The sequence below is a fragment of the Nannospalax galili genome, unplaced genomic scaffold, assembly GCF_000622305.1.
Source record: "Nannospalax galili isolate Female #2095 unplaced genomic scaffold, S.galili_v1.0 scaffold327, whole genome shotgun sequence".
Lineage (NCBI taxonomy): Eukaryota > Metazoa > Chordata > Mammalia > Rodentia > Spalacidae > Nannospalax > Nannospalax galili.
In genome coordinates this window covers 1,361,740-1,385,914 of record NW_008356950.1, presented here as the reverse complement: position 1 = coordinate 1,385,914, position 24,175 = coordinate 1,361,740, and the positions used below count along the sequence as shown (strand labels likewise).

Genomic DNA, 24,175 nt, shown 5'->3' with positions numbered 1-24,175 from the left:
CACACCTCTCAAACTGCTTGACTGATTAAGAAGGGAAGATTTTTAATTAATAGAATTAGTAATTGGCAGTCACAGCACCTATTTATTCATGACTACACTGTGAAATTTGGTCACTGTGACTTGACCCGATATTGTAGACTCAGTGGGTGAAACAGTAGGGAAAACACTTTTCTTTCTGACTTCTTTACCACAGGCAGCCTCTTCTTTAGTAATGAAATCTGGTTTCAATTCTAGTTAAAGAATATTTTTACTTAATTGTTACAGAGAAATAGCTATTTCACAGATAAAAATAGCCAGAAGTACATGCAAATAAAAATTAGAAAATTTATTTTCAATTTCTCAAGATTTTCCATAGATGGCCATGAAGTTATTACATTTTTTCTATAAAGACAACTAGAAGAAGACTATATAAAGGGTGTTTTATTGTTAGAAATATATATAATTTCCAATGGAAAGCCCTTGATGATTTATCAAAGGAAGAGATGCATGCTCTACTTTCCAATGGAAGACTTGGACTTACTAAAAGTACAAATTCAATTGTCTTCAAATACTAAGCTAAAAACATTTACTACTCAACTCAAATTCTGTTAGTCCCATAGCACTTATGAGACAGTTTCCCTAGGCTGTAATGTTGGGTCATGATTCTATACGGTGTTCAAAGAATTCAAATACGAGGACACAAACCTTCAAAGTTTCCTGTTCATCATATGGGCACAAACTGACAAAAATAGATAAAACAACATCATAAACTTTCAGAAATTACAGATAAATGATATTATGACAGTAAATTCACTAAGCCATATTTAGGGCATTGAAAATCAGGATCTACTTATTATCACTTAACAAAATGATGAGGCAAAGTAAGGGAAATCAGAACATGATATACAAAAAATTAGGTATGAATGTTTTGTTGATGTTGCTGTTGAAAACTGCTTCATGATTCATAATCTTTAGAAACTCTCTGGTACTAAATCATTAGATAATTTCTCCATATATGTAAATTAATTATGAGATTAAAGTCAGGGTTTGTAAAAATTATGCTCTTTGAATAAAATCTGTCTTCCCATTATTTTCTATGTAATGTAATGAGGAAAAAATATCTCAGTCTCTTCATTTTGTTAGAGACAAAGTAGTACTATTCCTCTGTATTTAATATATAATAAGAAAACATAAAAATTGATTGCCCTTAATTTTTACAGATATATAAGTACTATCCCATTATCCACTCATAAAGGGTCATTTTGGCTTCTGCCAACTATATTTACTGTATCTCATTACAATTATAGTGCCTTTTTCTTTTCATCAAACATTATGGATAACTAAATGACTTTCCTACAATCTTACTAAGCATTAATCTAAAGCATTATCTAAAACATAGTATATAAAGAAACAAGGCAAACCACCAGAATTTCAGTGACATTTCAGTTATGAATGCTACTTCTTAGAAGGTAGAAGGAAAAGTTAAGAAAAATTTCTATGACTTATAATGGCTTTGGCTGCTGAGACTTGACCACACTTATTTACAGTGTATTTATAAAGCAAACTGAAAAGGTGAAGTCAAACTCATTTCACAGTTCCCAGGGAATCAGATAAGAAACCTGGGTATTTTAAATCATTCTCAGATGTAATTGTTTTTCCTTAAGTGAGTCTTAGAGGAATGATGATAACACCAGAAAAATGGCCAGAATTTTTAGGGAAAAAAAAAAGTGAAAGCGTTCAGTGATAGTTCATCTTATTTCAGAATAATTTTCTCAGAAATTGAAATATAAAATTATTTTCAATTCTTAATTGTTGATAGTAGAAATAAGAGACAAAAAATAGACATTAAATAAATATGTCCTAAATAACAATGAGGCAATACATGTAGATTACAGGACAACAGAACAGACAATGTAAGCTCCATATCATAGATCATTCTTTGAGTTCTGTGTGTTAAATTTTTAAGCTTGTTTTTGTCTTTGCAGTGGCCAGTCAAGATTCAGCTAGAGTCCATTGGGGAAGAGAAGTTTTCAGCTAGAAGGCCAAGCTTCCTTTTCCATTGCAACATTTAAGTTCACTGTCCATGTCGCTTCTGTCACATGTTGTTATTTTTGATGTTTTTCACTTTTGAAGATTTCTATAAGTATTAAAACATAAGAAGAGTTCATCAGAAGTAGGTACTGGTATCAACCAGGGAGAAACAGCCTGCTTCCAAATACTGTTTATAGGATATCCACACACACAGTTCTTTTGAGAAATAATAAGGAACAAAGAAGAGCCAGAAAAGTAAAGCACAAGGAAAATATATAAATTCTTCAGAAACAACATAAATATTTCTATTAGTCAGAAGACCTTATATTTCTAAGTGTTTCCAGTTAAAAAAATGATTTTGTATGCATCTTAGTTTATCCTCATAAGTCTCTTTTATAGATAATGTAAGGCAGGAAACAGGCCACAGTAAAGTTGTGGCCTGCCCAGCAAATCACACAGCTCGAGAGGGATTGAAGCCATCTGTGACCTAAAGATGGCATTCCAGATCCTTTATTCTTTGCCTGTGGTATTCAACCTGCAGGCAAGAACACAAAACTAGTGCAGTGCTAAGAAATGCAGAGGAAGACAAGGATATGTGCAAGCACTAAACTGAAGGAAAAGCAATAAATTTCAAGCACCAGCTATACTACCTAAAGTTCCCAGATAACATATAAGCAAACCAACATTGATACCACTTCCTATCAAACTCCAAAGAAAATCAGAGAGGAGGGCTGTTTGTTCTAAGACACAATATTTCATTCCTTTCCACTGTGACCTTGGCAAGTATGATGGGATAGGATAGTTAGCTAAGAAAGCAGATAGCGAGCGCTGCATGAAAATGATTAAGAGGTACCAAAACCCTGAAGTCTCTGCGGGCTCTCGTACCTGAATTGTGGAGGTCTAGTAGAGAGCTCTGGACAGGGCTTTGGTGTGGCATTTGCTCCTGAGGGCTCATCAGCCTCTAACTGATTTCTCTTCCTCCTCCCTTCCTTCCTTTCTCCTTCTCTTCTATTCTCTCTCTTTCCCTTCCTTTCTTTTTCCTTCTCCTTCCTTATTTTTCTTCTCCTTCCTGTCTCTTTTCATCCTTAAAACCTTTTCTTTTTTGTCATCACTAGCTGAAAAATGTCAAGGTACCTAGTCTTATGGGAGTTATTTCCTCATCTTTACAAACAGGAGAGAGCAAGCTATAACAACGCTGATTATATAAGATTTTCACAGAGATCAAATGAAGCAATAGCAAAAGTCTAAAATTGCCCCATCAATGTTATCAAATTTTATAATATGCTTGAAATACAAAGACAAAATTTACAGTTTTCTGACTTCTAAGGAGCTCAGGCTAATTGGGAAAGAAGGAAAATTATTTCAAAGTAGGACAGAAAACAGTTTCTCTACACATCATACTAATTCTCTTATTGGTTAATTTTTTTGTCAACATCTCAGTGGTGAATTGGGCTTATAGATAGTCAGTGTCCTGATGTGGAAGGTAGCTGAGGTCTCATGTTCTCTTGGATCTCATTTCCTCCCTTCTTCATCCACTACAGTCCCCAACTGCATTCTTTAGATTTTTACACCTTTCTTATATCAAAAGCAGCAGCTCAACTCCTCACTGCAGAACAAGCAGTATAGATGCTTTTTAAACCCACAATTTTTAGGCAGTATGCCCAGATTTAATTCCCTCTTCCATCACTTACTATCTTTGCAACATTATCTGCAAAAATGGATAACAAAAATATTTTTCCCTTGTAGTGTTTCTTTTCTTGCTCAGGTAGATAAGAGAAAATGAAATAAATATATTGGGGTAAGGATAGAGTCTGAGACCCAGGCCTGAGGCCTGAGTAGGCCACTCACTGGCTACGTGTCTTGAGAATCCTTTAGATTCCATTTCCTTACTAGTGGATGAGTTTTGATAATAATAATTCTGAGGTATAGAGTTGAGAAAATATCAAATGAAATAATGGATCTGCAAGTGCTTCCTAAAACATAAAGTGCTACAGAAATATTACCTGCTATTATCGCCCTGTCTTCACATAAAACTATTACAAGCCTGTAGATGGAAAGCTCCATCTGTCAGTTTGACAGTTATTAGTCTCATTCTCCCTTGTCAATAAACTGATTTAACATAGTACATAGTAAAGCAGAAATGGGAAAAGTGAGGGAATTAGAATAGTTATATTATCTCAAAATGAAATAATGGATGTAAGTCACATTTATTTTAGAAGGGACTTTCTAAGTCATTTCAGACTGCTTGATCTCATCCAGCCTTGCCCCTGTAAACCCATCCTCTGGTGGCCAATTCGAGTGGGCGGAGCTCCGTTCTCATTGAATAGGGAATCTGTTCCTATCACACTACTTGTAAGAACTCTCAAAGCAAGCAGAAACTTTTTTTCTAATAAATACTTAAGTTTTAAAATGCAAATTGATATAAACCCCTTACTTTTTGGCATTTTTTTAACCATTCCTGTAGAAATGTCACAAATTTAACATGGAGGTAATACAACTTACATTGAATTCAACAGTCACTGAGCCAATTATTTAGATGGTGAAATTAGCAGAGAAATTCCAAGTTATATAGAGGAACTTCTTTGGGATTAAGATAAATCTCACTCATAAAAAGACATAAAGTAGGGGCTAGAGAGATGGCTTAGTGGTTAAGAGCACTGTCCTGGCTGTTCTTTCAGAGGGCCTGGATTTGAATCCCAGCACCCTCATGGTGGCTAACAACCATCCATAACTGCAGTTCCAGGGGATCTAACACCTTCTTCTGTCTTCTGGGAGCACTGTACAACATAGGTGCACTTATATACATGTAGGTATAATACTTATACACCTAAACTATAAATAATAAATAACTAAATAAATAATTTAAAAAGACAGAATTATATTTTTTATTATTTTTAATTTTTTTTATGTGTATGAGTATTTTGACTGTATACATGTAAGTACACTGTGTGCATGCAAACCCATGGAGGGCAGAAGAGGACATCAGAGACCCAAGAACTGGATTATGGACTGTTATTAGCTGCCACATGGGTACTGGGAACTGAACCCAGGTCCTCTGCAAGCGCCAGTGCTCTTAACTGCTGACCCATCTCACCAGGTTCCTACTTCATTTTCCTTTCTAAAAAATATAAACTAAGCAAGTGAACTTCAATATAAGGAATATATTTCTCTAAAAAGAACTTTCTGTTCTATCCACAAAAAAGTAGCCATAAAATCAAATAAGTAAATTATTTAAATAAAAAGATTAACATGAAGGGAACTTTCCATTCCTCATATTGAAGGAACCAGATAGACTCCATTTTGAATGTCCTCTATTTTGAAATGTCAACCCCAGTAAGTTTCAGTTTCCCAGAAACTTTAAGTCTCTGTTTCCTGGAAAAACTCAGTTATCATATACTGGAAACTGGTCATTAAGATTAGCAAACCTTGGATGAAAACATCTGGCCAGAAAGATAGCAATCGGAGTCCTTGCCACAGATTAACCCATAGGAATTTAGCCAATGAGATGCAAATTGTGGTCTGGACATGGGCACTAACCAATGAGAATAAAGATCATGGTTTTGTGGGTTTTGCCCTATAAAAATGCTTGTTAACTGCAACTCGGGGCTAGACTCTGCAATTGGCATGGAAGTCATAGCCCCAGCTATCTGGAATATAATTTTTGACTGTTTAAGTAAATTCTTTCAATTTTTCCTTGGTCTGTCTCCAATTATTCCTAATTCCTGGACCCAACATTTTGGGGTCTCGTCTGGGATCAGAAAAATTGGGACAGACACCCAAAAAGGTGCACACCCCTTGAAACCAGCCTTGGTAAGTCATATTCTGGTTTTGAGTTTTTCTGGTGTCTGGACAAACGACTGGGGCTCAACAGGGATCAGGCAGATGCGCTATTGATGCCCGAGCTGGAGGAGACTAGGGGACGCCCTATCTCATCCTCAGGCAGAAGACAGGTTCTACCTAACCTCTTTGGGTCAGGAAAGGAGCAGTTGTTTATTCGGCTGACTCTACACGCTGCATTGGTACTTCCCTCCCCTCAGATCTGCCCTTCCCAGACCCTGACTGACTGTTGTTGGTGCTTTCGCTTTCTGTTCGCCTCGCTAGTTCTCTTTGTCTTCATCTCTTTCTCACTCAGCCTATTTTTTCCTCCAGGATGGGGCAACAGCTGCCCTCCAGTCCCCTGACTTGGTCCTGGGCCACTTCTCGGACTTTCAGAAGGTGGCCTCCACCATGTCCGGGATCCAAGTCACGCCCAGCTGCCTCCGGACACTCTGCTCTCTCAAATGGCCATCCTTTGATGTGGAATGGCCCCCAGAAGGTTCTTTTAACTTGACTCTTATTTTTAGAGTTCACGGAGTTGTCTTCAGTACACCCAGCCACCCTGACCAAATTCCTTACATCTTGGGCTGGTGCTATCTGGTAACAGACCCCCCTGACTGGTCGCACCCATTCCTGCCCCCGTTAGATCCCAAGGCTACTGCAACCCTCCTCCCCATCAGGGAGAAAGATCAAACGGGACCCTCTCAGCCCCAGGTCCTTCCTCCTTCAGCACCGCCAGAGGAGGTTTTTCTTCCCCCACCCTACATGGTGCCTCCTCCACATGGGGGGCACCGAGGGGGCCATCCTCAGACACCCTGTAGGTCTCGTTCCCCCTCTTCAAGATCAGAACAGCCAAAGAATTGGGCTACATCATCTTCTGACTCCTCCAGGTCCCTGTCACCCTCCGCTCCCCCGCCCATCCCCAGCCCCAGCCGGCTTCGTGCCCACTCAAAAGGGGAGATAAGGTTGTCAGGGCATTGCTCCTGAAGGAGGTAGACGCCCCCCGCCATGAACAGGGAGAGAACCCCTTGGCCTACTTCCCCTTTTCTACCAGCGATCTGTATAACTGGAAGTTACAAATCCCCTCCTTCAGGGAGAAACCCCAAGCCCTTGTGGTCCTTGTGGACACTGTATTTTTTACTCATCAGCCCACATTGGATGACTGCCAGCAGGGACTACAGATTCTCTTCAACACGGAGGAGAGAGACCTGATCAGAAGGGAAAGCTGCCTGCTGGTCCCTGGGGATGGGTGCCCCACAGACAAGGAAGATCTTATAGCAGCAGCTTTCCCTCTCACCCAACCTACCATTGGATGGAACTACAATATCACTGAAGGTAGGAGTGCCTGCCTGTAGGTCTATTGCCACATTCTAATGAGAGCTCTCTGGCCGCTGTGAGGTGACCCACAAATTTGTCCAAAGTAAGTCAGGTGATACAGAAAAAGAAAGAGGCCCCAGGGACGTACTTGGAGCATCCCCTGGAAGCCTACAGAATGTATACTCCCCTGGATCCTGAGGCTCCCGAGAACCAAATGGCAGTCAATATGGTCTTTGTGACTCAAGCGGCTCTGGACATCAAGAAGAAACTCCAACAGCTTGAGGAGTTTGAAGGTAAAAATTTACCTGAACTAGTTGCAGTTGCCACTAAGGTTTACAACAATAGGGAAATGCCAGAGGAAAGACAGACCTGAGGGCTGGCCAAGGTATTGTTGGCCAAAAGAGGAAAACCTCCTAGCCTAGGGCTAAAAGCCCAGGCACAAGGAACCAGACCTCCCCATGGGGGAATGCCATGCCCCCCCCGCCCCCGCCAAGAAGGATCAATGTGCACACTGCAAGGAACTAGGCCATTGGAAAGGAGAATGCCCCCAAAAGAAGGGAAGGGAGGGTCCAAAGGCCCTGGAGCTGGCTGGACTTGAGGACTGAGGGTGACCAGGCTCAAGGACCCTCCACCATGAGCCCTGGATAATTATAGGTGGAGGGGCAGAAGGTTGACTTCCAGGTAGACACAGGGGCTCAATATTCGATATTAAAGAGACCTATGGGGGCATTAACTAATAAGCGCACCTGGGTTCAAGGGGCTACCGGGGTGGCCCGGCACACTTGGACCACGAAACAGACTGTGGACTTGGGCAACAAAAAAGTCTTGTACTCCTTCATGGTAGTCCCTGAGTGCCCTTACCCACTGCTGGGCAGAGAACTCCTAACCAAAATGCGAGCCCAGATACATTTTGCTGGCAAGGAGGTAGTTGTCACCCCAAAACCAGAAGCTTATGTACTATTTCTCAATTTGGAAGATGAATTCAGGATTTTCACTCCCTTGCCCACCTCCAAACCATCCCCGGTTCTGACTAAACTCCAAAAGCTAATACCAGGGGTATGGGCAGAGACTAACCCACCACGGTTTGTCAAACAATGGCCCCCAGTGGTAGTGACTCTAAAAATGGGAACACAACCCATCCAGATAAAACAATATCCCATGAGCCCTGAGGCAAAGGCAGGGATCACCAACCACATCAACCATCTTCTAGAGCATGGCATCTTGGTACCCTGTCAGTTGCCCTGGAACAATACTCTCTTGCCCGTTAAGAAGCCAGAACTAAGGACTATAAGCCAGTCCAAGACCTGAGAGAGGTGAACCGAAGGGTTGAGGACATTAATCCAACAGTACCTAATCCACACACCCTCTTGAGCTCTCTTAGCCCCTCCTTGAAGGTCTATACAGTGTTGGACCTGAAGGATGCCTTCTTCAGCCTAGCCCTTGAGTCTAGAAGCCAGCCTCTCTTTGCCTTTGAATGGTATGATCCAGACCAGGGGCTCAGTGGCCAGCTCACTTGGACTCGGTTACCACAAGGATTCAAGAACTCTCCCACCATCTTTGACGAGGCCCTCCACCAGGACTTACATGAGTATTGTGCCTCCCACCCAGAAGTGTGCCTCCTCCAGTATGTAGATGACCTTTTAGTCACAGCACAGGACGAGATTTTCTGTGAGAGAGCCACAAGGGACTTGCTTCAAGCCCTGAATCACCTTGGTTATAAAGTGTCTGCTAAAAAGGCCCAGCTCTGTACCTCACAAGTGACCTATCTGGGATATATTTTAAGGGAGGGCCAACACTGGCTGTCTCCAGCCCTCAAACAGACTATTCTCAGCATCCCTCCTCCAAAGTCCGGGAGGCAACTCTGGGAGTTTTGGGGATCGGCTGGGTTTTGCAAACTCTGGATCCCAGGCTTTGTTGAGTTGGCCAAACCCTTATATGAGGCAACTAGAGGAACAGAAGAGGCCTTTTGATGAACGGATGAACATGACTGAGCCTTCTGAATCCTTAAAGAAACTTTGTTGAAGGCCCCTGCTCTGGCCCTGCCTGATATCAACAAGCCATACCAACTATATGTAGATGAGAGATCAGGTGTTGCAAAAGGAGTTTTGACCCAGCAATTAGGACACTGGAAAAGGCCGGTGGCTTACCTGTCAAAAAGACTAGACTCTGTAGCAGCTGGATGGCCCAGTTGCCTCCACATTATTGCTGCGACTGCCCTCCTGGTTAAGGATGCAGACAAGCTGACTTTCGGCCAGCCCTTAACTATAACCACCTCTCATTTTATCAAAGGTGTACTTAAGAACCCTCCAGACCAATGGATGATGAACACTAGGCTGACCCATTATCAGGAACTGCTTCTTAACGCCCCCTCCACGTAAGGTTCCTCCCTACTGCTTGACTCAATCCAGCTACCCTGCTGCCTGATCTGGCACCAGAGATCCTCCATGACTGCACTGAGATCCTGTCCCAGTTACATGGGATCAGACTGGATCTAACTGATGTGCCATGGAAGGATTCAGATGCCACCTTCTACATTGATGGCAGCAGCTTCATGCTAGAGGGAATCAGATACACAGGGGCAGCAGTAGTCACCTTGACTAAAACAAAGTGGGCCGCTTCATTGCCTTCCGGGACTTCAGCCCAAAAGGCTGAATTGATTGCCTTAACCAAGGCCTTACATCTCAGAAAAGACAAAACTGTTAACATTTATACAGACAGTAGCTATGCTTTCACTATGGCGCATGTTCATGGAGCCATATACCAAGAGAGGGTTCTACTAACGGCAAAAGGAAAAACCATCAAAAATAAACAAGAAATTTTAGACCTGCTTGCTGCCTCTGGCTCCCCCAGAAACTCGCTATCATTCATTGCCTGGGGCACCAGAAGGGGGATTCTCTAGAGGCCCAGGGCAACAGAAGGGCAGACCTAGCTGCCAGAACAGCAGCTCTGGGGAGTCCCAAAATTGTAGTCACCTTGCCAGCCCCTACCCTGCTGGAAAAGCCCATCTATTCACTGAAGGATGATGAGAACTTTGCCTCACTGCCTCATACCAAGACCAAGAATGGATGGAGGTACACCACTGATAGGAGACTCATTTTGCTCCAAGACTTAGCTGAGTCCCTGATATGAAAATTCCACCACGGCACCCACCTAGGATGGAGAAAACTTAGGGAACTCTTGACTCCCTACAAGATCTTTAACCTGCACCAACTCATAGAGAACTGTATTACCAAATATCTCCCTTGCCTGCTGCAAATCCCCACAGTGTGAATACCCTGCCTGACAAGAGAGAAAGAGGAACTGCACCTGGAGTCCACTGGGAAGTGGACTTTACTGAAGTAGGTATGGTTATAGGTATCTCCTAGTATTTATAGATACCTTTTCTGGCTGGATGGAAGCCTTCCCCACTAGAGGAGAAACTACCTCGACAGTAATCAAGAAGATAATGGATGAGTTCATTCCCAGGTTTGGTCTACCTTCTGTCATAGGCTCGGACAATGGACCTGCATTCATATCTAAGGTAACACAGGGCTTACTAAAAACATTGGGGACTGATTGGAAGTTACATTGTGCCTACCACCCCCAGAGTTCAGGTCTAGTAGAAAGGATGAATCAGACTCTCAAGGAGACCTTAACCAAATTAACCCTGGAAACTGGCGATGACTAGACGGGCCTCCTGCCTTTCTCCCTATACTGGGTTAGGAACACCCCATACACTTATGGTTTAACTCCCTATGAAATTATGTATGGCAGACCACCACCCCTACTCCCTAAGCTGCCATCTGATGTGTTAACTGACTTATTTGAATTTAAGTTTCTAAAGTCCATCCAGGTGTTGTAGACAGCCAGGACAATATCTTCCTTCTGTTGAGACACATGTATGAACGGCCTCTGGTCCAGTCACATAGGTTCAAACCAGGAGACCTTGTCTGGGTCAAGGAGCACCACAAGGAGACCCGCAGACCCCACAGGAAAGGCCCACACACTGCGATCCTGACTACCCCCATCACGGTCAGGGTTGATGGTATTAAGACTTGGGTACATCACTCGCACCTGAAGCCCATGCCCAATGGCTGCTCCGACAACCCAGACAAAAGATGGAGAGTCACTCGTATGCCAGGCAATCCTCTCAAGTTGAGACTCACGGCTAGTCCCTGAGTCTTCTCTTTCTTCTCTACTTCTCTTTTTCCTTTCCCACTTCTCTCCCAGGACGTTCTGGCTCTCCCAACAACGTTCAGAACCTCACCTAGGTCCTCACCAACACTGTTACCAGGGCTAGGGTGAAGATGGCCTCTCAGCTGCCCCACCCCACCTCCCCTCCCCGCACCTGGTACCCTAACTTGACCTTTGAACTCTGCGATCTCCTGGATGGAGCCTGGGGAGCTGCATTACCCACCCCCCAGGTGGTTTGAGACCAAGATATACCACCCTGGCAATTCCCCCTACAGATGTAACTGGTCAGCCACCCAGAATGAGCTCCAAACGAAACAATGGTATGTTTGTCCTGGGGACTCTGCTTCAAGGTGACAGCCGGGCTGTGGAAGACCAGATCACTTCTTCTGCCAATCTTGGTCATGTGTTTCATGGGTGATACTAACTGGAAAGCCCCTGTTGGGGACGACCTTATTACGGTCACTAGGGTACCTGGGAGTCGTTCCTCAGGCTGGTTGCCAGTTGGGACCACATTCCAGGAACCATGCTCCAACAAATGCAAACCAGTTATCTTGAAATTCACTCCACAGGTCAGGCATCCTGACACCCTGCCTCCGTGGTATCAGGGACACACATGGGGAATGCAGCTCTATGTGTCAGGCTCTCCCGGGATCCTGTTTACTCTATGCCTTTCAGTTACACAGATGCCGGCAGCCCCCTTAGGCCCTAGGCCCAGACAGCCAGCTCCTGGCCCCAAGCCTGTGCTGCTGACTCCTAACCCCAAGCCAGTGTTGCCAGCTCACCAGACCATTGCCATCCAGGCCCCCACCCCTAGTAGGTCTCAGTCTATTGAAAGAGCCTTCACCACTCCAAATCTAATTAATCACTTATTTCCTACTTCAACTTCCCTACCGACAGCATTGGGTCCGTTAGCGCTTGTAGATGCAGCCTTCCTATTTCTTAATAATACCAATGCTAACCTTACTAAAAGTTGTTGACTCTGCCTGGATGCCGGGCCCCCATACTATGAAGGCATAGCTGTCCTAGGAAGTTATTCTCTGACCACTGATGCTTCCACCTGCAGGATGGGCCCTCCTGATGGGAGATGAACCTTCACCCTCACCCTAGGAACCCGGCAAGGACTTTTCATCATACCTCAAGGGGGGGGGTCAGTCCCCCCTTCATATCAGCATCTCTGTAACTCAACCACCCAACTTCCTCCAAGTGAATCTGTTCCCTATGTGTCCCCCCATAATTCCACCTGGTGGGCCTGTTCTTCTGGGATCACCACGTTTCCATTCCAGTGTCTTGGTACAGCTGGTCCCTCATCTCTATTATAAGTCTGATATAGAGATGGAAGTCCACTCCACCTCCCTTTTGTGACCCCAGAGAGCCATAGGAACTACAGCAGTAGTGCTCTCCACCCTACTGGGAATTGGGTCACCACTGCCACTGGGGTGGGAACATCTGCCCTAATTCTACAGGACCAGAACTACCAGGCTCTTTGAGTTGCCATAGACATGGACCTTCAGGCCCTAGAGGAGTCAGTCTAGCACCTAGAGGAGTCCCTTTCCTCCATGGCTAAGGTAGCCCTACAGAACTGGAGAGGCCTAGACCTACTCTTTCTGGAGAGAGGTGGTTTGTGCTCCGCCCTGGAAGAGCAATGTTGTTTTTATGTCAACCACTCAGGGGTGATTAGGGAATCTCTAGAGGCCCTACACAAGAGACTCCAGGAGGGGGAAAGAGACAGACTCCAACAACAAAACTGGTTCAAATCACTGTTCTCTTGGCCCCCCTGGTTAATTACTCTTACTACAGCCCTGGCCAGACCCCTACTTCTCCTAGTAATAGCTCTTACACGTGGTCCTTGCCTTATAAATGCTCTCCTTAGATTTGTAAAGACTCATCTGCAGACTGTCCAACTAATGGTCCTCTGCACCCAATACGATCAGGTTACTTAAGAGGACCCATTGCCTCCAATGACTGTTTGCTAACTGCTGCATACTTAGCTTCTGTGCAGATGCTTGCTTACTATGGATTAAAGATTTAACCCTGGGCACAACTCAAGGGGGAAATGGAACCAGATAGATTCCATTTTGAACGTCCTCCATTTTGAAATGTCCACCCCAGTAAGTTTTAGTTTCCCAGAAACTTTAACTTTCTGTTTCCTGGAAAAACTCAGTTACCATTTACTGGAAACTGGTTTTAAGATTAGAAAACCCCGGATGAAACATCTAGCCAGAAAAATAGCAATCAGAGTCCTTGCCACACAATAACCCACAGGAATTTAGCCAATGAGATGCTAACCCGTGGTCTGGGCATGGGAACTAACCAGCGAGAATAAAGATCATGGTTTTGTGGTTTTGCGCTATAAAAATGCTTGTTAACTACAACTCGGGGCTAGACTCTGCAATTGGCAAGGGAGTCGTAGCCCCAGCTAGCTAGAATATAATTTTTGACTGTTTAAATAAATTCTTTCAAATTTTCCTTGGTCCGTCTCCAGTTATTCCCAATTCTTGGACCCAATAATATTGTGCAGATATCAAGTTAAAATATATCAAACACTGATTTGCATTCTCTTATAAAACTCATAATTCTAAAAACATTAATTTAAATCAGTGTTGTTCATCCTACTAAGAACTTTGAGAGTCAAACTCTCAAAGTTGCTAAGTCCAAGGCTGAATAGCCAATCCCTCAGCATACTATCCTCCTTCATGAAAAACTCGCAGGTGGCCACAGTCTCTACTGAGCATTTCATTTGGAATCTCAGAGCATTTCCAACTGGATTTTCACCCGTATTTTCATATATGGACCAATAATTTATTTTTCTTTCTTTGGCATCTTTTATAATTAAATTATTGGCTGAGACCAAGTATAAAAGTGATACAGGTCAACACTTGCTGCTTTTCTCTCACTTGTGGTAAGTGGGTATTCCACTGTTTTTCAGAGATAAGGCTTATGGTGGTGTTCCTGGTGACATTTTTACATACAGAAAATATTTGAGATGCCATACATTATCTGTAAAGTAATGAATAGGAATTCTGTAAAGTACAGAATAGGAATCTGGAGTTCATTTCTTTATTCAAGAAATATTTTTTGAAAACCTGTTACAGACCAAGTGGTTCTTAGTATATAAATTAGAGCAAACTAGTTGTCTTTTTGAGATAGGGTCTCCATGTAGTCCCAGCTAGCCTGGAGCTAGCTATGGAGACCAGGTCAGCCTTGATCGCACAGAGATCTGCCTGCCTCTGCCTCAGGAGAGGTGGGATTAAGGTTGTAAATTACCATGCCCAGTTCTGTTTGTTGTTATTTTGGTTTTTATTTTAATCCCTGTAATCATGGTGCCCATCTGTGGTTTAGGCAACCAATAATCAAACTAAGGAAAGGAAAGTATAAGCTATGTCAGGTGGTATGGAAGGAACAGATAGTTCCAGATAAGAGGTTAAATTTCAGATAAGGTGATTATGGAGGAGATCACCAATTAAAGCTGAAAGCAGACCTATAGGAGATAACAGGGAATGCTACAGTGATCACTGAGGGAAGAATATGCCACTTAGTGCTGGTGTTCAGGCCGGAGTTTCTCTTGAGACCTTGCAAAACAGGAATTCAAAGGAGCTAGAACAGAGAGAAGGGGAAAAGAGGAGATACCACTGCAGGGTTTTTAGCAAGGCTCCCATGATGTGACTTAGGTTTCAGCATCTTGCATCTGGCTGCTGTGTTGACAATGGACACGATGGGACAATGGTAGAAGCAGATGGGTCAGTCAGCCCATTCAAGTGATTGGTGTGATGGTACATGTATGTAAGCTCAACACTCAGTAGGCAAAGTCAGGAGGATTGTGAGTTCAAGACCAGCCTGGACTATATATTTAGACTTTGAAAAGGAAAAAAGTTCTGCTGAAATGGTGGTTGATAGTAAGAGATACATGAGACCTAAGATGATAGCAGTGGTTATGCAAGAAAAATAATCGTGTTCTAGAGACTGAAGATAGAGTTAAGAAAATCTGCTTGAGGAAGTGAATGGGATGAGTACAAGTGAGAATACATTTCCTCTGTGTAAGCATTTCAAAGTGTGGTCTGTAGAAACTCCCTGATCAGAATCATCGGGAAACAAGTTTAAAGAGATTAGAGTTCTAACAAAGAATCTCTGAGCCTTCCAGAGTACAGATTAGAAACATTTTCTCTAAAGTGCCGGAGAGTGAATATCTGTCACAATTACTCTACTTTGCCCATATGGCACTGAAGCAGTCAGAGACTACATGTAAAGGAACGAATGTGGCTTTGTCCTAATACAATTTTATTTGTAGGTATTTAATTTTAATTTCCACATTATTTTTCCAGTGTTTGAAAATACTATCTTGACATTGGATTTTAACCACTTAGAAATGAAAACAAACATTTTTAGTTCCTAGGCAATGCATAAATAGGTATTAGGAGAGATCTCACCCCTAGGGCATAGATTACTAATTCTTCTCTAGCAAATAGAGCCCCTAAATCTGTATTTCAAAAGCCATATAACTGGTTTTCTTAGTGCACAAGAACATTAATATGATTATAGACATTTGTATGCAAATTTAATTCTTAGAAACAAAATCACAAAGATATGACATTCTTTGAGCCAAGTCTTCGGTCTATCTGGATACAAAGTCTACTCACTTTCCACAATATCCCACTACCTTGGAGAATATTTTGCCAGTAGTTAATGGTCATGTGAAGCCATGGATGAAGGAAATGAAGGGAAAGAAAGGGGTTGCTTTATCCAGAGAATTGTTATTTCCTTGCTATGCAGTATCGGGTGCCTTTATAATTAACAGTCTGCTGATGGGAACTCCCATTGGTGAAGACTGACAAGTGAGAGTCTCTACAAAGAACAAGAACTGCAGGAAATAAATTAATCTTCAGGGAAAAAGAGGGGCAAGCTTGTTAGAGCTCATACAACTGTCTAATAGGAAATGATGTTTCAGAATTTTTCAAAGGCTAGAATAACTGTGCTTTTCCTTTTACGGCATTCTTAAACATCCAGACCTGAAGAGAGGGTTACTAGAAGAAGAACAATCTTATAATATTGTATGTTAGAATGTCAGTATTTCCAAAGTGATAGATCACCCAGAAATGTAACAGGAATTCTACTAATATCATGACTTTGTTTGTATTATGAGAACTTTGGATTAATATCAAGATAAAGATGAAACTGTAATCTATTATAATAGTTCATGTCAAACAAAGAAAAGATAATAAGTACAAGGATAAGTTAGTTATTCTGATATGATCAATATACATGCACATATATTGAAATACCACCCTGTATCCATGATATGCACAAGATTTTAGTAAAACACACAAAAATAAGAGCATAACTAGCATATGGTCCATCAATAAGAGAAATCAGATGTTGGTTGTCAATTTCAAATTATCCAATATTTTTAAATTCCATGTTTTCCTGTTTTGGGATTAAAAACTATGAACTTGGAACACTATAGGAAAGCACTAAATGATTGAGCTGCTCTTTTATTAAAATTGAGAAACAACAAAAACTTTTCATGATAACAATACCTGAACTATCCTCTCCAAATAGAATATAACCAGGTATTCAATCAAGGTCTTAAATATAGAACCCCCCACCTCACCCAGTCTTCACAATAGTCTTTCCAGAGAAGTCACATATGCTCCATTTCCTATCCTAAAAGTAAAGTCTGATTGAGAATAGACATTTAGATCAGACTAAACTCAATACAAAGACGTCTTAAATTCCTTCTTATCCATTCTTTATTTTCCTTCTTTAGCCTTAAGGAGAACTTTCCCGTAGACCATCTTTCCTCTCAGGTGTTCAATCTATCAAAGCAAGTAAGATCCTGGATCCAAAGAATCACCTAAACAAGACTCTTATTCAGATATAAAACACTTTGGGGACAACTACCTCCATGCTCTGTTATATTAGTACAGGACACTGAATCAAAATCACTCAAAATTGACGGGCATGAAGAGTACCTCCTAGGTTGGTTTGGAAATGAAATGGCTTGTGCAAAAACTACACATTTAGATTGGGCAGGGCTGAGTGTAGAAATTAAAATACCCGTGTTTTGTTTTCTGACTCAGTGCTTCTATCACTGGTTCACTAGTCTAATCTATGAAGGGCAAGTGATGGCAGACTTAGTCTGAAGACAAAGGCTAATTCAAAGAACAGGGCTAAAGAGTCAAAAGAAAGGAAATTGGATTAGAGAATCCAAATCAGGAGACTATAAAATTTGCTCAATAGAGAACATTTATGTAGGGCAGAAACAAGTAGGTATGTTTAAAAGTTATACTTTCTGGCAAAGATTTCAGCTTCCAGAGGGACACATAAGGAAGAAAGGGAAAATTGGCCCCTGTGCAGCCAGGCAAATCACCAGAAGCAATTAATGAGTGACCCACATAATAACAAGATCCTCCTCGCAACTAAATATTAATCCTCTTATCCCAAATGACTTTGCCCTGGGCTGAAAGAAGTCACCTTATCCACAGTCACAGCCCTTTTCGGGGACAGCTGCATCCAATGATTGATGGATGTGGGGGGTATAAAGGACTGCCCCAATTCAAGTCACCTTCCAAGTGCCTTGCCCACTGCAGAGCTGCCTGAAAGAGTGCCTGAAATGTTTGTTATGACTGTATCATGACTCATCTCCTCCCTCTGCCTAAACCTGCTTCTGTTACTTTGCTGAAGGTGTTTTTTCCTGACAGCACTTCCCAATCAACTTTCCATGTGCAAATCAACTCAGGGAACTGGATGTTCAACAAACTGTTCAATGCAAACATTTCCACTTAACATATGTCACCTACTTAAAATAGCTCTTGAGCTGATTAAACAGTGGAGCACTGAGCTCTTCATATGCTATCAAGCACCTAGCTCTTCATGTGCTATCGCTGCTACAGAGGTGGAAGAGGAGAGAGTACCACAGCTGGAATCAGGTCATCAGGTATCTCTATAATCAGTTTGTCTCAGATTCAGGAGCTAGTAGCAGAGTCAAGGAGGGCATCTCCACTCCAGTGTCCATAGCCATGAAAATCCCAAGGGTACAATTCTCAAAAGAAAAAAAAAAAATCACACCGAGACTCAGTGACTACAGGAGCCAGAACATCAGAACTTTTTAGAGATGTTGTTGGAAAATACGTTTTCCCAGCAATCAATTCAGAGTCAGTAGTTAATTATAGCACTAGCTTAATTGGAGTTTCTCATGTGCTAAACTAACTTTCACCTGTTTGATCTAACATGATCTTCAAAATAGACTATAGTGTAGCATGCTTATGAACCCAATTTGACAACTACAGGCAGACAGTAACAAATTTTTCATGGTCCACTGTTAGCAAGTAGAGCAGCCAATTTTTAAGGCCAGCAGTCTCCGCTAAGACTACAGAGGTCTGAACTCTGCCCTCATACCACTTTTTCATTGCACTTTCAGAGAACTGCACTCCTAGTTATTTACGGACTGAACAACATGGAGGGTTAATGATAATGTTCCTAAAATATGATGTGAGAATCACCAAGCTATAGGAGTAAATTAAGAACCCACAGAAGGGCATCTGTGAAATCGAGTAAAGCATTTTCATCAGCTTCTTAGAGGGAAATTGTTGCTGACAAGTGTTCGGAGTCAGTTTCTTCCACCCTGCCTGCAACAGAGTTTCATAGCTTTTGTTCAGCCACTTACAGAAATTTTTCTGATCATTTACACTGACTTTCTAGCTAAAGAATTTCCTGAACAATATCATTAGATATATATCTGAAGAGTTCCACCTCTTGTAACTGATAGAATAGATCTGAATATCCTGAAGAAACAAGACCAGAAAAACAGCACCTCTGTCTTAATGAGGTTTTGTAAGTTTTTGATTTTTAGTTTGGGTCTGGAGTATGCTCAGAAATATCTACAACTGCTGCTTTCACCAAAACAGAATTTAGAAAGTGATTAGAAAATGTCTGTGCATTTGAAAAAAAGAGAAAGCCACCATGGTGATATAGGCTCATAGTTATAGAATTTGGAGGGATGCAACAAGAAGATCATGAGTTCAAAGCCAGCCACAGAGCAAGGCCTGTCAAAAGAAAGAAGATGGGGAGGGGGTGCAACTTAGAAAGGGTCTCATCGATTCCTCTTGAACTCAAAGAAGCCTGCTGCATGTTCAAAGAATAGCAACCCACACCAAGCATGGTAAGTGGGAGTACAATTAGTCAGGGTCTTTGGAAAATGAAGCCACATAAATTGTCTTTACAAGATAAACCCAAAGTTTGAGAAATTTTATTTGTGCTCTATTTTCCTTTTTAATTTTATGTATAAAACTGTTCCACAGTGATAATTCATAATAAAAAAATTTCTTACTTTATTGTCTTTGAAGATGGAAAGGAAAATTTAAAAATACTTTGCAGATACACATACTGGATAATTTTTAAGTAAGCACATGCTGAAAGTAACCTAAGAAATGAGATCTCACTTTACCCTCTTATTATTTATTTTTATTTTATTTGTATGAGTGTTTTTTCTACATGTATGAAAGTGCACCCATGTTATACAATGCCAACGGAGGCTAGAAGAGGGCATCAGATCCCCTGGATCTGGATTTACAGATGGTTATTAGCTGCCATGTGGATGCTGGGAACCAAACCCAGATCTTCTCCAAGAGCAGCCAGAGCACGTAACCACTAAGCCATCCTTCTAGCACCTTGATTCACTTTCTTATCAGAAGTTAGGAAGCTCACTTACTTAGACCTATTACTTTAATCCAAGATCTTGCTTGGCCTTAAAGTCATCATTTGCAGGCAGTATGTGAGACCAGGGTCTACCCTATAAAACAGCCTGCATTATTCACTCAGGGCACAACTGGGACAGCCGCTGTGCTATCCCAGAGATGCACACACTGGGAAGATTAGATAACAAGTTTCCCTGTGATTGAAACAAAAACTTTGATCTCGAGAATTGTGTTATCTGGTACTTTGTAGGATCCATAATCTTAAAGAAAAATAGTTTCCAATGAATTAATAATAGCTTGAGTTTCAACATGCTGCTGCAATTTTCACTGCAGTGGTTGTTTCTTTTATAGTCACACTTGATTAGTATTTGAAATGTGGAGGAATTGCAATATTCATGGTTTTCAAAGCCCTCTACAGAATTTCATTTTTATCACTCGGAGAGAGTCAATGAAAAGGTAATAAGAAAAGCTCTATGGGATATTTTTATAGGAGTTTCAGAAGCCAGTAAGCTAACTACATGAAAGAATCCAGATTGTATAGACAGGGTTTGGAGCAGAAACACTTCAGAGACTTTAGATCGGGTTTTTTGACTTTTATATGTCCTTGGAGAAAGAAGTGCACTAGCTACAAAGCCAAATAAGGAGGGGGAAGGGAAAAAAAACATATGCTTAAGAATAGTTTCAGTTTTCCTAGAAACTAAATATGAAGTTTCAAAGATATGTGTAATAGGAATTGAGCCGGTTTGGTGTATCTAAAATATTGCCAAAAAAGAAAATTCTTATTTCCCTTGCTAATGCATGCCAGATTCCCACCATATGGACGTTAGTCTCGGTAGCATAATTGAATGCTATCAGCAACTCTGCAAGTCCATTTGCTCTTGTTTTGTCCTCAGGAGAGATGAGAAACATCAGACCATCATCTCTATATACTAAACTCTCATAATTCAAATCTGCATTTGACTACTTAGCTGATCATTTTTAAATTGAAAATAAAATTCAATTCGTTTATCCTCTTTTCAATGTATAAATCTTTCTTGCTTATTCTAATAAAAATATCAAAGTATTATTATTGTAGCTAGGGAGATGGCTCAGTCAGTAAGTGCCTTCTGTGAAAGCATAAGGGACCTAGTTCAGATCTCCAGTACCTACAAAAAGCCAGGAGCAGTGACATGGGTGTGTGACCACAGCACTGGATAGGGCAGAGACAGGAAGATCCTGAAAGCTCTTTGGCCAGTTAGCCTAGCAAAATTCATGAGCTCCAGGTTCAGTGAATGATGCTATCTCATAAAACAAGGTGGAGAGCAATCAAAGAAGATACCTGACATTGACCTCTCACCTGTACACACATGCACACATATGTGCACATGCACCCACATGAACACATACATACACCACACACATAAAAATATTATCATTATACTAATAAGGTAGTCTTAAAAAGAGTATCTTTCTTTGCCACAAATACCATAAATGAGGAAAGTAAATCTAATCACAGATAATAACTATCATTATTGTGAAAGATAGGATAGTCACTTTGGCTCAGTTGTGTGCTCCAAACCAAATAAGGGCAAGAAATGGTGCATTGTGTCCTTGTCAGGTAGGTAGTTGAAACACTGTCATGTGCTTACCTGACCCATAGTCACATTGGTGCCTGTTATTGCAGTGGCCTACGCTTGTTCTTCTGTGTCTCCACATCAGCCAAGTCATTCTGAAAACCAACTGGTAATCTTGAATCCAGGCCAGCTTGATTTGGGTGAAATTTCTTGGATATGTTTACATGGTGACTCTGAAATGACATGCCCAAGTAAATTATTAGCCCTAAATAAATGCCTCCCAGAGACATGACAAGGATAAACATTTATCATATGGCAAGTCATTTCTGCATGTCTGAAAGAGAACATTCTATATGCCAAAAGAAGTTATAAATCATGTGGTATTCAATATATTTTAGTAATCTAAGTGTAGATGTTTTAAGGTATCCAATTAACTAGAATAAACAATTGTTTTAGACAAGAAACTCATATTCAAAGACTATTTGTATATATTTTTCCTTACAAAGTTTAAAAAATATTTTGTATTTATAACACTCTTAACCGTTTTTTATTCTCATAGCTCAGTCAGTCAGCATTTTGTCATAAATCACATAAATGCATATTGTTTGATGAAGACCAGATATCAATTTCATAGTATTTGTATTCTTTATATAAAAGAAATCACAATAGATAGTCCAAATTCACGCACATTTTAATTAACATTTTGTAAATTTGACAAAGCTTCTCTGGCTAATTTGAGACTAATCATTCATCTTCACAATGAATTATTAAGGCACAGCACCAGGTCCCTCTAACTCATCTCACATATGAGGTGTCATAGTGTTTGACATTATACTGATACATTACATTCTTCAAACAAATCACCAGATATGATCCCAAACTCAAGATTTAAGGCAAGATTAAATGTCATACTCAAATCCAGATTAGAAGTTTATTAGTTTGAATGTGATTATAAGATATTAGTAAATTCATAGTCAAAATTTGCCAATGAATTCTGGTTATTTACATTAGCCAGTTTGAGTCACTGAAGAGTGATGATGAACAACTTTTCTCTAAAGTTCCTCCTCCAGATTATGTTAAGAATTTAACACACTAAAATTTGATTTTATACAATGAAAAGTTTATCAAACTTGAGCATTATAAATAAGGAAATGAGAATCCAGTGTGATGACCAAATTTATCCACATGAACAAAACAAACAGTGCTAAGGCTCAGGGCCATTAACGCCTGATCATCAGTACAGCGATCTTGTTGCCATTCTGTGAATGCTTAGTTCTGTCTTTTAGCACAGAGAACTTATGGCTCTGATAGCTGCACATCTCCCCTCTATAGCAACATCTTTTAAGGGGAACTTCACAATGCCACCCTGCTTTGACTTTTGCCTTGTCTGCATGACTTCTTCTGAAACAACAGAACATTGACACAAATGGAAGCTTTGTAGATGCTCACACTATTGATTTTGCTCAGGCCCTTGCTTCTATGAATCAAGGAGAATGTATACTGACCAACTTGCTGAAGGTTGAGCATGAACTGGTGCTTAGGTTATTACCACATTGTCCAAACTGAGGCAAGAGACAGATACCCAAGTCTATAATGCTTGAGATATACCAAGTATTGGTGTATAATATAACTGTGGTAAGAGTTATAGTCAACAAGCACTGAACTATAAATCCAAACCCTGTGGTATAATGCAAATATAAACATGACACAGTCTGAGACTCTAATAGTCTAAATACAATGGCTCAAATTATTTACCCAGAGAATTAAAAGTGTGGTCAGCTATTCATAGATGATTCCCAAATTCCTTTTTTAAAATCAAAAGATAGGAACCTAGTGATGCTACCAAGGACAACTCAGAAGATCAGAATTTGAATAAATAGTAACTGGAAATATCCCACCGTAGGTGCTTGATCTCAACACAAAAACATAATTTCATCACTTACAAATTTTTAAATGTATTGGCAGGTCAATATTATCACACAGCTTTGGGAAAGACAAAGGTTCAACCACCATCTAAGTAGCTTCCTGATTTTGAATCACATGCATACCTTTGGAAAATGTATTAACGTCAAATCAAATCATGTTAAACCATAGTTTCTCACTATTGACCAATAAACAAGAATAAGAAAGGAATTGAATGTAATGATTTTTATACCAAATTCAATCGATAACATTAAAACATTGATGGAACATTCAACAAGATGACCCAGAGAGTAAATACGCTTGCTGTCAAGTCTGATGACCTGAGATTGATCCTTAGACTCGACATAGTGGAAGGAGAGAACTGACTCCCTCAGGCTGTCCTGTGAACTCCACAAGTCCACTGTGGTATGTGTACCCCCCCATGCACACAAAAATAAGATAAATAAATAAATGAAATCATTGAGAGAAAAATCTAGCAGTTCATGGCAATTATGTAAGATATACTATACTCCAAACTGCAAACAAGTAATTTTATACATTCTTAATCTTAGATAGTTGTCATAGAGTCCTAAGGGGAGACATCAACTACTTGATCAGAATAGATCAATGATTACAAACACCTGGTGCAAATGTCTGCTGAATTGGATATTTTATAAACGTATCAGTATTTCATAAATCAAGCGTTTCCTTTTT

The 24,175-nt window shown here is 40.8% G+C and overlaps 1 protein-coding gene across 1 annotated transcript in view; it reads right to left on the bottom strand.

Annotated features, from left to right (window-relative positions):
- Positions 1-1,937: 1,937 nt before the first annotated feature.
- The window catches only part of Themis (thymocyte selection associated), a 249,161-nt gene continuing 226,923 nt past the window's right edge, over positions 1,938-24,175 (bottom strand). The window contains exons 5-6 of the mRNA XM_008854756.2: positions 21,635-21,792; positions 1,938-2,116 (exon numbers count right to left, since the gene is read on the bottom strand). Coding sequence (XP_008852978.1) covers positions 21,661-21,792 — 132 coding nt within the window. The 3' untranslated portion in view covers positions 1,938-2,116; positions 21,635-21,660. The remainder of the gene's footprint in view (positions 2,117-21,634; positions 21,793-24,175) is intronic.